The sequence below is a fragment of the Ptychodera flava genome, chromosome 20 (genome assembly GCF_041260155.1).
Source record: "Ptychodera flava strain L36383 chromosome 20, AS_Pfla_20210202, whole genome shotgun sequence".
In the NCBI taxonomy this organism is placed as follows: Eukaryota; Metazoa; Hemichordata; class Enteropneusta; family Ptychoderidae; genus Ptychodera; species Ptychodera flava.
The window spans coordinates 453,504-468,404 of NC_091947.1; the positions used below are offsets into that span (position 1 = coordinate 453,504).

Genomic DNA, 14,901 nt, shown 5'->3' on the forward strand with positions numbered 1-14,901 from the left:
TAGACATCATTTTATGATACACTTTTTATAAATCATTTTAGACATCATTTTAACAATAAAATGACTGATTATCTGGTCATTTTTGAAAATTGTGGGTGAATTATCAATTTTCCACGACTCAATTACATTTTCCAGAACTTTTCAGGAGACTTTAAAAATTCATGAACTTTCAAGGACTCTCAGGGAGCATATGGACCCTGCACATAACTGTGTAACATCACTATTTATACAAATACCACAGATTGAAGGTTAAGTCAGGGAGGCTGTCATCTTCACTGAGTTATCACAATTCTCAGTCAACCAACATCTCTGACATGATTCAAATATGATTTGGATGGAATAATTGGGCATCAAATCATAACTGTTGTGGTTTCATGTTAGCATATTTATGTCTGCTGCTGAATATTGTCATCCATGAACTGGACACTTGAGAGCACCTTGTATGATTTATGATATCATCCTTGTTGTAACAAATGAATTACTTGATTTTACTGATGTACATAACAAGTGTTGAGCTTTTCTTCATTATGACAACACTTTGCGTTTCTTTGTGGAATGTACAGCCTTGTAAAAAACACAGAGGACCTGATGTGTGAAATTGTAGAATCACATTTGAAACTGAAATCCTGAGTTTCATGATTGCTAAAGGCTGTGCTCGTGTAATTTAACATATGTAGAATTCTTTCTGCATTGCCTAATTGTGTTGTGTATAAACGGAAACAGGCATGGAATCCCGCCTTGGCTTCATTACTAATGCAAGCTTGTTGTCTAAGGATGTGAAGTGCTTTGTATGTTACTGAAAATGTGAGCAACCTGCAAACACAAATTAGGAGGTATCATTCTTTGGAAGATGTATAATCTCAAACTGAAAAATCTCTGGTAAAATCTGATAGCTAAATTTCACCTGAAATACAGAAAATGCACAGAAAAAGTTATGAAAATGCATACCGGTATAAGCTTTAAGAAAATGTTATGAAAATGCAAACTTACCGTAAGTCTATAATCATAGTAATATGCTTCTAATAGCTTGACAATATATTTATGATCACATTCTGATAAGATATCAATTTCTACAATGTAATCATCTAGTTCCTCTTCATTTTGATTTCTACTACTTTACTTGCAGATAACTTCCCTGTTTCTTTGTGTTTGCACTGCAAGAGAGAACACGGAAGAATCTGTCAAAATCAAGTGTTGAGTAAATTGGCAGGTCAAGTACAGCGCCCTCTATAGAGCAAGAGTAGGAAGGCTATCTCCCTGGGTGACCCAAAAACTAATTGCAGCTCATTGAAGCTAACTTCATCAAATTCTGATCTCACTTGCGTGTGAATTGAAAACGTTGGTTCAGGGAATTCATACTAATCAGATTCTTACCAAAGGAAACAGCAATGTGCCTGCACTGACTATCTTTGAAAACATTACATCATAATATGTGAGGAAATTCTAGACATCAAAAGAATCATTCATTGATATGCCATGGTTTACCTTATTATGCATTCAAGCGACATCTCAAGAACAATTTTTTTTCATGTTCCTGATCAACATGCCCAGACTTGCTGATCCTTTGAACACCACCACAATTATTTGTTGCTGTATTTTTGTTTTCATTCTGATTTCTAAACTTTGAAGATCATTGCCTGGACACACTGACTTTGGCAAGGAATCCAGTATTACAGCAAGCAATGTACCTGTGCCCCCAATTTGAGGAGGAACAGAAATCCTTGTAAACATTGTGGATGGAGCGGGGTCAGAACAAATGAAAAGTTACAGATTAACAAGGCCAGCCATGTGATACCAATAGCATTTACACTACAGAAGATTCCAAATAATAAATCAATCCAAAAATATTTAATCCCAGATTACTACAGCTATGATTCATGTCAGTTAATTTGATACATTTGGTGAACACCCAGTCATTACACGTGTAAGTGAATTCATTACAAATATTTACATCAATGCTTGGGATGAAATTGGAGTAGTAAGTGTGTGCAAACAATATATTCATTCATTCATACATCCTCCTCATGAAGATGTGTACAATTTCATTTTGGCATACTGTGTTTCCCATAACAACAGTGTATTTCATGGTGTATTTAGTCATTTGTTATGTTTGTTCATTTGTTTCTCAGAAGGGAGTGCGTTTGTGGTGTAGAAAATTTTAAAGTAAACTACATTGTCAACACTCGGTTCACTTTCCAGGCTACATGAATATTTTCATGTTTACAAAGAATCCTGAACGGACATATTGAAAAACTTTCTCCTTTGCACAAAATATTAGCATTTTCTTGCAGGTTACAACATGTTCTGTATATTGTCACAAAAAGTGAAGAGAAACTACAGAAATATTCTAACTGTCACTTTTCTGAGACTGTCTATATGAGATAGTGCAGAACAGAGAAAAGTGTGTGTGTGTGCACCTATACATAAATGGAAACTTGTTCTATATATTTTTTGCATTGCATATATAATGAATGCTACATTGAGAATACCTGAAGACATCTTTCACTAAAATTATTCTACATGAATGAACAGTACAATTTTTCTTTCAAGTCCTGACATCAAAATGTCCAAAAAATAAAAATAAAAGATAGGAGCAGCTTAGAAGAACTGAGCCACTTCAAACTAATCAAGGGATTTTTTAGTATTATTGTGTACTGCTTTTCCATCCATATAATGTTTGTTGTTTCTTTTCTCTGCATATTTACCTGCCAGTCACTTGTGTGCAAGTACAATGTAGTCATTCACACAGGGCTTCAGTGTACCTCAAATCCAATGCTAGTCTTGTTTTCATTCAACATCAAATTAATATCTTACCAATTTCTCAGAATAGCAGCCAACATCAAACTTATTTATTATGAAAATTATAATGATAATAATCAGTGACTATCCTTAATGGTTGAAAAGTAAAACCTTATCTGCAAGCAAAATGTGATATCCACTGACAAGATCTATTCTGGCATCGCAACTGCAATACAGCATCATCAACAACTTGGCATTTGAAGTTAACTTGGCATTTGAAGTCAACACATCACAACTTTTTTACATCCTCGTACATCTTATTGTAAAGTAAACAACTCTCTAGTTGACAGACAGTTTTGTTTATGAATCACGATACAACAACTGATGAAGGACAAATATTCAGCTTATCAGGTAGCTACACTGTACCACTGCAATGAGGCTCACACATTTTTCACCTAGACTTTGTTGGTTATATAATCACAGATTTCACAAATCCTGTGTCTGCTTGATTTGATCACACACATGAATTTGTCAATGTGCAATGTTGAAAGGTGAACGACCATCTCCACAGCAGCATCACTCATTTTCTATCAATAGCCTTCACAATATATTCTGCTTTTCAGGCCAATAGCACACACTTGTGTAAAGGAGATACATTCAAGTATGTACACGTGTATGTGAATATACGTCTATCATTCACTGACTGACAGCTGAGGATGATTTCCCGAGGTATATTAGGTATAGTAGCAGCAATGAAAATACAACTATTTATATCCGTTTTTGATACATGATTATGGGCCCTGTGTTTGATACACATGTCAAACTTCCCTATATAATTAATTTCCAGGTTTATTTATGGCAATCACGATGCATGCAGATCTGTTTTTGAAAACCAATATTGGATTGGTTAATCTAGAATTATGGATGGCAATTGTACATGAAAATTACTACACGCTGAAGCCAGCAACCATTATTAGGCAAACACTGTGTAGCCATAATTCATATAATTTATTCTACACTCATAATCTATTGTACGGGGAATACTTGACAACTGCTGTTACTATTAAAACTGCCGATAAACACTTTAAACATGGGGCCTTTGAATAACATGAATATGTTACCTACCGGTATAAAAACATTAGCATAGAGCTGACATCCAACTTCTACACATAAATACTAGTAATTTCACCAGGATTTCCATTTCAATACACAGGCTTCATTTTTACATTATTTAAAATTTAATAACAATGGTTTCAACATGCTTTTGTAGGTATAACTCCCTTGCATGTACTATGTCTATACACATGGGAAAATATTCACCTGAAAGGATCCTACCAGGGTTAACAAGCTAACTTCTCTGTTTTTCTGTTATTTTGGTTATGTCTACGCCACAAGAGAAACCCTTTATTTTGCCTCTACTTACATAAACAGAGAGGTTGAGTTTTATAGAACCACCACCTTCACGTGATTTAGTTGAGTGACATACAATGCACAGGGGATAACGGTGGAATTTTCATGAGAAATATAAAATGCATGTAAAAGTAGAACAGTTCAAATCAAACACAAAGGCAGGGGGCAATATTCTCTTACCAAAGCATAGGATACTGCATGGAACAAACACACTTTTTAACTTCCTGCACATTAACAAACAGACTGCACTGACGTCACCTACTCAATAATGGCAACTTTCAGCTGTTTGATCCTCTACAAAATACACTAACGCAAAAATTAATTTATTATTTGTGAAATATTTGGTTTAATTTTTGGAAATGACCGATGTTTTATTTAAGACACATTAAATCATGAAATGAATATTAATTTGCTAATAATATCTGCATAGATTATCAAAACAATGAGAGGCAGATGGTTTTAATCTGCCTCCTGTGCAATGTGAACAGTAATATTAAAATACTGAATAATAATTTTACCTTTCATGCCAAATTTACACCATGTTCACAAAAACAACACAACAATAAGACAAAATGGTATAAAAGTAGTTATTGTTGTTGAGAGTGTATTGTAAAAGAACGACTTCCCTTTCAAAGTTTACAACTTCCCAATTTAGAGAATGACAGTATTATGGTATGGATCGTGATGTGTGCTACTTAGCGCAGCCACAAAGTCATGCAATTTTGTCCTTAAAATATACAATTTTCAAGTATTTCTGCACTCATTCCATCTTATCACTACATCTTTTCTTGGGATGATTTTTTTCTGAACAGATTTTTTGCGGGTAAGTGGTACTACTGGAGCAAAATGATTTTGACAACTCTCATCAATGAAATAACCCGGGGTCAGAGGTCAAGCAAGAGAAAAACAAGTTAACCTCAGATGCTAAGAATAGATGAACGATATATGTATACAGAAAAAGAACCCACTTCCTAGTCAGCTGCTGTATTCACCATTTCTTTAAAATAAAATGTGTGACTAATCACTTTGATAATCCTATCATTTGCAGAGGGCAAATAACATCTATTTAATTGATTTTTTTAATAATCTTCAGGGATATAACGATCCGGCAGCAAAACAGGTGATATGTATGCAAAATTGGTGATGAAGCCGGCTTGATTGGCCTTCATCACTTCTCTGGCATGGCCTACCTTTGATGAGTGCTTCTACTCAAACACAGCCTTGAAGGTACTTGTCAACTTTATGTACACTCAGTGCTTTTCAATTCTGATTCAACAAGGGTTCCAGACAGTCTCTCGTAGGAAAAAATTCAAAAATTTATGAGCAATAACCTGATCCTATCAGCTCTATTATTCATAACACTACAGAGTGTTGTTAAACATGTCAGAGTCTGCATTTGTATTTGTAACACTGATATTCAACATTTATGAAGGCATAACAACAGGTGAAATATCATTGAAAAGGCTGCAGTGGAGTTTACCCACTCAAAGATAGCTACATCTTGTAGCTATCACTGTCCTAGGTTCAATAACAGACCCACTGACTGCATCCTTCAACCATTCAATCACTGATCAAAAATATTTCTATTTCATAAAAAGCAAAGGTCATAGTTCTATGAATGATATACCAAGAACAACTGCAGTGATTGGAAATTCACATCACAACCTAACCCCTACTTTGTAATTTACTCTGAGCAGATTCATGGAAGACAATAATCCCAACCAATTACTAATTCTGAATTAGAATGACCTAAACATTTTCCTCCTGTCCATCATAATTAAAGTGTGGAAAGAGACCTTCCACAAAAAGACCATTTTAGCCCTGGCCATGCCCTGCTTGTGTCTGCAAAATGCATACTAAACCAGCATCGCAGACACTTTAAATACAATAAAATTCTTTCAATGAAGTACCAATGGTTTTTTCTGTTTAGAGAAAGGTTTGTGCACAATAAACAAGAGCAGGTGTTTTGTGAAGTACCTGAGTTTCTGACTTGTATGAGTCAATTTGTGAATAATTACAAGAATTCCACTATGGGATGATTTCAGTATCAAGTACATACAAAGTTGAATTTCAAATACATTCAGTGATGACAAACTTTGAGACAATGGAATCAAATGTATTAGAAATAGCTGTCATGATATACAAACGTTCTTTATTTATAACTCACAAACCAAATAGATATTTATGGTGTGAATATTCATGCAATTCACCATATTATTGGTGACATGTTCTTTGACTCACCAACGTCTGTGTGTCCATGGACAAACTTTGTACTGGATCATTGATTAAACTAAAGTTTGTCTCTTTGAAAGTTTTCTTCCAAGTTGAACTGATTATTCAAACGTATAGGATAAAATGTATGATAATAAGATGAAAATACTGCAAAGGAGTCCAATAACTTTGACTGAGAGTCCAATAACTCTGGGTGTTATTGGATGCTATTTGGACTTTACAAGTTTTATGTCAACACTAGTAAAACAAGACAAGATTCACAATTTTTTCCCCAAAAAATATATATCTGACAATCAGTAAATCATGCAGTGGATGACAGCCTATAAAGAGTTTTGAGTTTATTTGAAATCCATTCTTTTGAACTATAATTTTTTCAAGGTGCACTGCACTGCACCAGTTGAATTTTCATTCTCTACGCTTAGCAGATGCACTTCATGAGTTCCTACTCTGCATATGATTGCCTCAGGCAATTTATGATATGACAGGGCATTTTGAAAATACAATACTTAGACTTGCCTTGTAAAATTCAACTTTAAAATTTGTATAATAACAAGGTTATTTTACAAAATACAGGGATTGATGTCCTTATATATAAAATGCTTTGGTATTGTCCTTGCCGCTACACATCTCAGACAATACCTTCGTTGTAAGATGTACTTGGACATAAATCCCATTTTTTTAAAAATTAACCTTATACATGTATTATTCACAACCCAAGAATAGCACAACTGTCATGCAGTTAGAGAGAAAAGCATACATTTTAAATTTTTTATAAGTGTATCATCTTTTATCCGTAAAAGTTAATGGCATAAAAGAGAAACCATCCACTGCAACCTGTACAAACAATAGGACCTTATACCCTATTCTACAACAAGAACCAGCCCTGAAGATCAGACTGCTGCCTATCCATATTCAAATAGCTGTGTAGAATAAAATGACACATACACATGACATTTGTTGCTGGAATTTATATTAATATTATTATATTATATAATGCAATTCCCATTCTGCTCACAATAATATTCACTTCAAACAAGTTCCAGTGATGTTGCAATGCACAAATACGGATGCATACAGCAGTATATGCACGTGCACCTATGGTATTCAAGTCTAGTTCCACATGTCTGTAACATGTTATTACTCTATATGTCTAAATTGTACGGCATCAGTCAGTATGCTGTTAGAAGTACAGCATATTAAAACTTAGTAACAAGCATTGCATATCAAATGGTGTTCTGTCTAAATTGAACATAACAAATCGTGAGAAGTTTAAAATGACAAATGATGATAATACAATTGCTAAGTTTTTTCTACCAGTAAAAACATTAATTCATATCACTGTCTGTGCATGTGCAAAGAAAATAACTAATTCATTAGAAGGAAATAGCTTACATGGGTGTTCCTGGCATACAAAAATAAATTTGCTATATCTATCCACTTTTTGAAAAGAAGATTTATTTGCTCAACATTTCATTAATGATTTACATGAATTTTATTTTTAATCATGACATTTTACATTGTACTCCTGCAATAAATTATATCTAATTCAGAAAATGGTTCACTCATAATAATTAAGAAAATGTTTGTCCATGCGGACAACAAAGCTGAGTGAACCAGTAGCCTTGCCTTGTTTGGCTACATTGCACCTAACAAAGGGCTGTAAAAGTCTAAGGGGTATAAATCATACGCCTCCAGTAGCATAGCCTAGAATCCTATTCCGTCCGCCTGCCTCCGTACCTCCGTGGGTCGGAGGTGCGGAGGCAAGCGGACGGAATAGGATTCTAGGCTACCAGTAGCATAGACCTTTGTGGAATGTTTAAAGGGCCAGTAACTTTTGATTATTTTTTTCACTATTTTCATTTTAACATTTAACACAATGTCATGATGAAGGTTACATTCTCAGGTAGTGTTTTCATTCCAGACAGCCTATCACCAAAAGCAGTAAATCCATCCATTATTTCCAATTATCACGTCCATTTGAAATGATCAACTGGTCTTCACTGAAGAGGTATCATTTTCATTTTAACAGCAAGTTCTTGTTCGGTTTTCCAAAGAATGTTGAAACATCAACTACTTACTTAGTAGTCTTTTACTGCAGCGCCCATACTGTAAAATGCACTGGTGTTGTTTACATTTGAATTCTAGTGCGGATCAGAATTCACTTGTCAACAATAACAATGTAGTCTACACATATGCAGGTTGCACTGACACACTGAATGATGTGTACCTCAACATACTTTGTGGAGTACAAGACAGTGGTTGAAACAAAAAAATTGTGAAAAAAAAAATCATTGACAGTTACAGCTACTGGCTCTTTATAATTAACTGGTTCAAGTGAAAGAGTTAGCAAGCCCAGAACATTAACCCAGTGAATTTGCCCAGCCCTTGGGCCCTGGTGATGACACGACATATAAGCTATAAGTGTAAGATAAAACAAAAGACAGCTGCACAATGCCAAAAACAGTGATGTGATCAGACAACAATATCACTTTAAGTTGTAATTAGAGCTGTTATGTAATTTGAATGTGCTGCCAAATGACTTCTTGATCTCATTTTCTGATGACCTCATTGTAAGCTTTCAATTACTCAAAATGTGAAAATGTCAGACCAACAGCTGCTGGACATTAGATTTCACATGATATGCAAAGAGCATATATGAACACTTTTCAGCGCTCACTAACATCCTAAAGTTGACTATGAATTTCTCGGAAGGGACATGACATTGTTGGATTTAGCATGGAATCCTATAAAACCATATCAAGATGTCTATTGTAGCTTGTGAAATCTCTGCTGAAGCTTAGAACTCTGCTTTACACTTACAGTATGTTTACAATATGCCTAAGGTATGTATAGACCAAAGATTATTTGGTTTTTGATTGCTTCCATGGTTAAATGATTGTCATGACATAGGGTAATGCCCACTGGAGGTCAAAGGTCATGCCATGGACAACATGCTACATGATGCTGAGAAGAAAGAGTTGGGATTGAGTTACAGTAACACTGTAAGACTGATGTCAATATCCTTGCATTACAAAAACAAGTTACAATTTGACATGTGCTAAACCTATCAGACACCCAATATAAGGAGGTTTCTGAAAGGTCACCATAAGGTCATATCATTGCTGGTCCATTTACTCTGCTTAAGCACCACACCCAATGTTGAACAATTTCATGAAATGTGTTCCACATCATGACAACCATGAAGTCATGCCCTGTGTATAAATGGTTAATTATTGCCTATTTAATCTTCCTACTACAAGTACATGAAACAAAATTCCTGTCTGAGGTACAGAATCACAGCAGTCTGTCTGCAGCTTTTTAATGTGGCTGCTTTCGTGGGTTGATCATTTGAAAAGAAAATATTCTAAATTGAGGTAGGCCTTTGTTATGTGGTGTGCTATGAACTGTGATAGAGTGTATGTATGTATAGAGTCACTTTTCTGTTACTTTGCTATTTCTTGTAGTGAAGTCTGACAAGGGTGCCACTGCACATGAGATGACAAGATATTCTGCAAAGAAATTTATATACAGAGTATTATCCATATAAATTATTGTCATAAATATTTATTCCTTGTCATTGGTTTTACCAACAGATAGTGAGTGATCTCTCCGAATACATACACTATGAGACTCTCCAGCCACGAATCTCCACAATCGCTGAAATTTGAGTGACAGTTTCAAACCCTGTCTCCGACAAAAACACAGACTATACAACTTACAACTGTACAGTGCAACTTACACAGGAGATACGGTATTATGAAGTGATTCACCATGTTTGATGCACAGTCTTTTCACATTCCTCAAATCTAAATGAAGAATTTATCTGATCATGGCCTGCACATCCAGGTACAAGAAAATGAACGAAAGGAATTCTCGAGAAGCCAAAATAGATAACTGGAATACACAATACATGGACTGTGTACAATGTTGCCATCAATTCTTTTTAAAAGAATGTCACAGATATGTATGGGCATGACCACGTTGGGTAAACCACCTGTATTCTGGAGCTAGATTACAAAAGTCTTTGTGGCTTCTTTTCATTCTGTAAATATTTCATGGTGCATGGTGCAGGTTTGCAAATAAAGGAAGAATGAAATTCAAAGATCATTACCTATGTAAATGCCTGAATACATCATGTTTATTCTATGTTAGCTGCACCCTTGAAATATGAGTGATGGCTTACAACACAGAAACACAAAGCAAGCTGCTAATTCTGTGTCTGTTTGTGTTATTTCGCAGGAAGTGCACGACAGCACTTCCCTCTTAGCAAAATCCGTAACCATGGAAATGACGTAGCCTGCTGTGCTTTCACGTCAGAGAGAGCTGTTGCAGTCTCACCTTTAGGCTGGTGTTTTAGCATGAAGCAGACACACCAACATTTGTACAATTTTATTAGCACCACAAGACCCCTTTGTGGGGAATAGACACCTGCCGAGAATTCCTGTTTCACAGTGCCCAATATCACAGAACAATTTCCCAAACCGAAAGAACACTTATCATCTGTTGGGGCTTTCTGTAAATCTCTGACAAAAGCCCGTCATGATAAGTGAAAGTAATATTGAGAGGTGGTTAACACAGCCAGCAATACAGATTGACCATGTATTTCAAAAAGTGAATGAAATCCTTGCAAAATATCCTTAAGTTTCCTGGTGATTTCTGACAAACAGCAACCCAAAATCTACTGAACCATGTCTTAATTAGCCTTCATGACCTACAGAAAAAATTCAATGTCCTAAAACTTTTTGTTTTTGAAGACATATGTCCGAGCAATTTTCTCTCTGGCAGAAAGTGACTGAAATTTTTTACATAAAAATTTGTAATTTTGATGTGAAAAGTTACTACCTGCATGATAGCACTTGCATTTTAAATTACTGGCACATGGTAAGTTTTTATAATCTGTGGTAAATCTCCAACAATTTCAAACAAACACTGAAACAGACAAGTGACAACATGAAATATTGTGTGATGTCTCTGCCATACACGTGTCTGGTCACTGTTCATCTTTTGTTTCAACACTGCGTCATGTATATGTAGTTGCCATTTGATAGATATCTGTTGTAATGTTTAGAGCAATCAGGGTGACTACCTGACCATATACATAGTAGTGAGGTTCACACTACACAACATGATTAGGACCCGACTGAGTGTAGGGTTTTGTTCAGAGTGGATATGCAACATAATAAACCAGGGTCCAACTAGTTTGGTCAGGGTGTGAGAGTGGTTTTGCCGACTAATATTCATGCGAGTTACATGGGCCCTGGTCTCCACTTGGGGGAGGGCACCATGTGTATCAAACTATTCACATTTATGGCAGTTCAAGATCACAAGCACTGTTGCCATGGTAATTGTGTCACGCCCTGAGCCACACTGACTTCAAGCAATCCTGTATGGCCATTGACCACAAGACCACAATTTATTCACCAAGGATTATTGTCTAGACTTCATCCAGGTAGAATAATTACATCAGTGCACAGCACTAAATCGTGCTGTCACATAGTAATGTGGTAAAACAGTTGCGGCTGAAGGTTACATGAATTTAAAAGTAAATATTTGTTCAAAATTTTGTAAATTACTTGGAGGAGCTTGGGAATAGGAATGACCGTACTCAGAAAGTGCCATAAAAATGACCAAAATTTGTTTAATGTCTGCAGAAGTTCACATGAAAGGTAATCTTCTACCTGTCCAGAAAAACACATTCTAATTTTGCATAGCGATGAACAAATGTCAAAATTCCAGCCATGTTAATGACGGCATTATTTGGTTGATAAATTTGTGTTGTCTTGATGGTTACAGGTAAATACCAACAGCATTGTCTATACTGGCCTTCTGTGGAATGATTGGACAACCAGTCTGCTACAGTACAACGAGTCAACAGTGTGTCATCTCATGGCAATAGCAGTACTGACCACAGCTGGTGTGTATTCACATGTCCTGTACACTGTGGAATGGTACGGTGGGACAGCCATATGAATAGATACAAAATCACTGATGTGCATGAATTCAAGGAACCAAACCGTCATTCGTTTCACTCCAGGAAGGAATGACAAAATAGCCACACAGGTGAAAAGAATAGAACACTGATCGTTGTCATTCACAACGTGCACATGATCGTTATCACAAATCAACACACAGAGTGGCCTGGCACATGTCAACTACATGTGAGTTGGAAGTAGTCTTATGTAGTCTTGTCTTGGCACTGTGCTTCTGCCTGGGGTACATTGTGCATCCAGTAACAAATCATTAGCAGAGGTCAGATCAATGTTGAAGGTTGTGACAACATAAACACAGGCACTGATAATGATGATAACCTTTGTACACTTGTACCCTGCATTCAGCTGAAATCTCTTGATATTTTGACATAAACCTATCTACAATAGATCACAATCTTATGGATATTCATTGAACATACACTTTCTCTTGTTTCCTCCACCATTTCCTTGTTTAGCCATATTGGCAATTATCATGTTTGTCACAATTTTTGCCTTATTGTATCAAAATATCCCACCAAAGGAGGGATTGGTTGATATGTTATAGTCCTTTGCTACATCTATAACACTGTAATTGTGACATATCTCTCATTTTATAGCCCCATTAGTTGTATCTTTTTGCATTTTCTATTTGATGAGATTATGTGAAATCAAAAGCACTTTATGTAAATAAGCTTGTCCAAGTGTAACCACAGAACAAATCAAATATTGGTGATAAATATACAGTTTATCTCTTAAAAACATAATAATTAAATACTTTGAGTTGCAAGTCATATATGGCCACTGTGAGCAAGTACACACAACCACGAGCTGTAAACAATCAACCACATCCATCGCGATGGATAGTGACATTTTGAAAGACAATATGGCTTAAGAAAAGGAATCAAAAACAACTATTTGAAGACTGGATGGCATTTTTTTGTTAAGTAAAATACAAAAAGATAAAACTAAAGGAACTTTAACTATGTCTCTTCAATCAGTCTGAAATTTACATCATCAAGATTAAACCCATCCTATTCTAACTTGTTTTCATTTCCTTGTGGATGACCAATCACTGACAGTGTTTAGGGGTTTATCCATCTACATGGATTTGAAACTGCATCTTTATTCATTGTAGGTGTATTGTATAACCACCAGGAAATCACTGATAAATAGCGCAATGGGGAATTTCTACTTTTGGTGTTGTGGTTATTAATTAACATGACAATAGTGATGGTCAATGAACTATGACACACAATGTCATTGATGAAGGTTACATTCTCAGGTAGTGTTTTCATTCCAAACAGCCCATCACCAAAAGCAGTAAATCCATCCATTATTTCCAATTATCAAGTCCATTTGAAATGATCAACTGGTCTTCACCAAAGAGGTACCGTTCCATTCTTGTATGATTCTACAACGTAAGCAGGAATTTTACATGCAACTGTATGGAATGATGCAATACACACATATACACACCCACACATACAAGGTACAGTAAAGGTTTGGGTGTGGTTGTACACTTCATTCTGACTGGCCAAATTCAGTCTACTATAGCTGGAAAATACATGCACTTTACATGTGACCTTAAAAGATATGACAAGCACTGGGAATTTGTATGATATTAGATACACTGATACATGAAGCCCAACGATGGGTACAATACTATCGACACATAAGTTCACATAAGGTCATTTTCTCCTTTGCAGACATGCAATGATGGACCAGCATTATTACTTCTTCTCCTTAAGTGTATCTTTTAAACATTAACTTGTACTTATTTAAGTGCTTCACAGTACTTCAAAACTACACAAATTTGTCACTGTGGCAATCTTTCTTTACTTCTCAACACAGAAGGCCCCATCCAATGACTGAGGAGGAACCCAAGTGAGGAAAATTTATCTGGCTGATGCGATAAATCCAAACATGAGGAATTGCTGGGTAGGCTGGTCATGGTAATTACATGCCATTGCTATACTGCTGTGTGGATGTCATTAGCAATCCACTTACAAGTCGTGTACCCTTCACTGATGTAACGAATTTGAAATTTTAAAAGACAAAAACTGCAAATGTTGCAGTCATCCTGTGAGACTGTATCAATACGGTGACTCATCCACTCTCCTGAGAAGAAAGTGTTCTGTAAGTAGCCAATTAAGGCCTGGTGGGAGACTGTTAATAAGCAATTTATGAAGACAGACACAGTACCTGTCCTTCATAAATCAGATGGAATGACACTCTGTGTTTGCTGAAATCAGTGAACTTTCCCCTTGTGATAAAGAGAAGCAGGAAATGTTTGAAGAAATATTATGGCAATGTGGACAGAGGGAACACTTCACACTTCAACCACATGTAAATGAAGCCCTGCACACAACTCATGATTGTAAATGCACTTTGATTTCATGCAAGTCTCTCAACACATAAGTAATCCTTCCAGTGGGTCATGTTTATGAAAATAATTCCAAAGAGGATGTGTCAAAATGCTGTGATCTTCACCTGAGATCAAATGTACGAGATAGCAAAAATTCAAAAATATACTGAATAAATAAATTAATTC

General features: G+C 35.8%; 1 protein-coding gene across 1 annotated transcript in view; it reads right to left on the reverse strand.

The window, feature by feature from the left end:
* Positions 1 to 14,901, reverse strand: part of LOC139119685 (serine/threonine-protein kinase 10-like) — a 50,958-nt gene that overhangs the window by 28,408 nt on the left and 7,649 nt on the right. Inside the window, 2 exon segments of the mRNA XM_070683530.1 lie at positions 991 to 1,100; positions 1,103 to 1,154. Of these exon segments, the coding sequence (XP_070539631.1) occupies positions 991 to 1,100; positions 1,103 to 1,154 (162 nt within the window).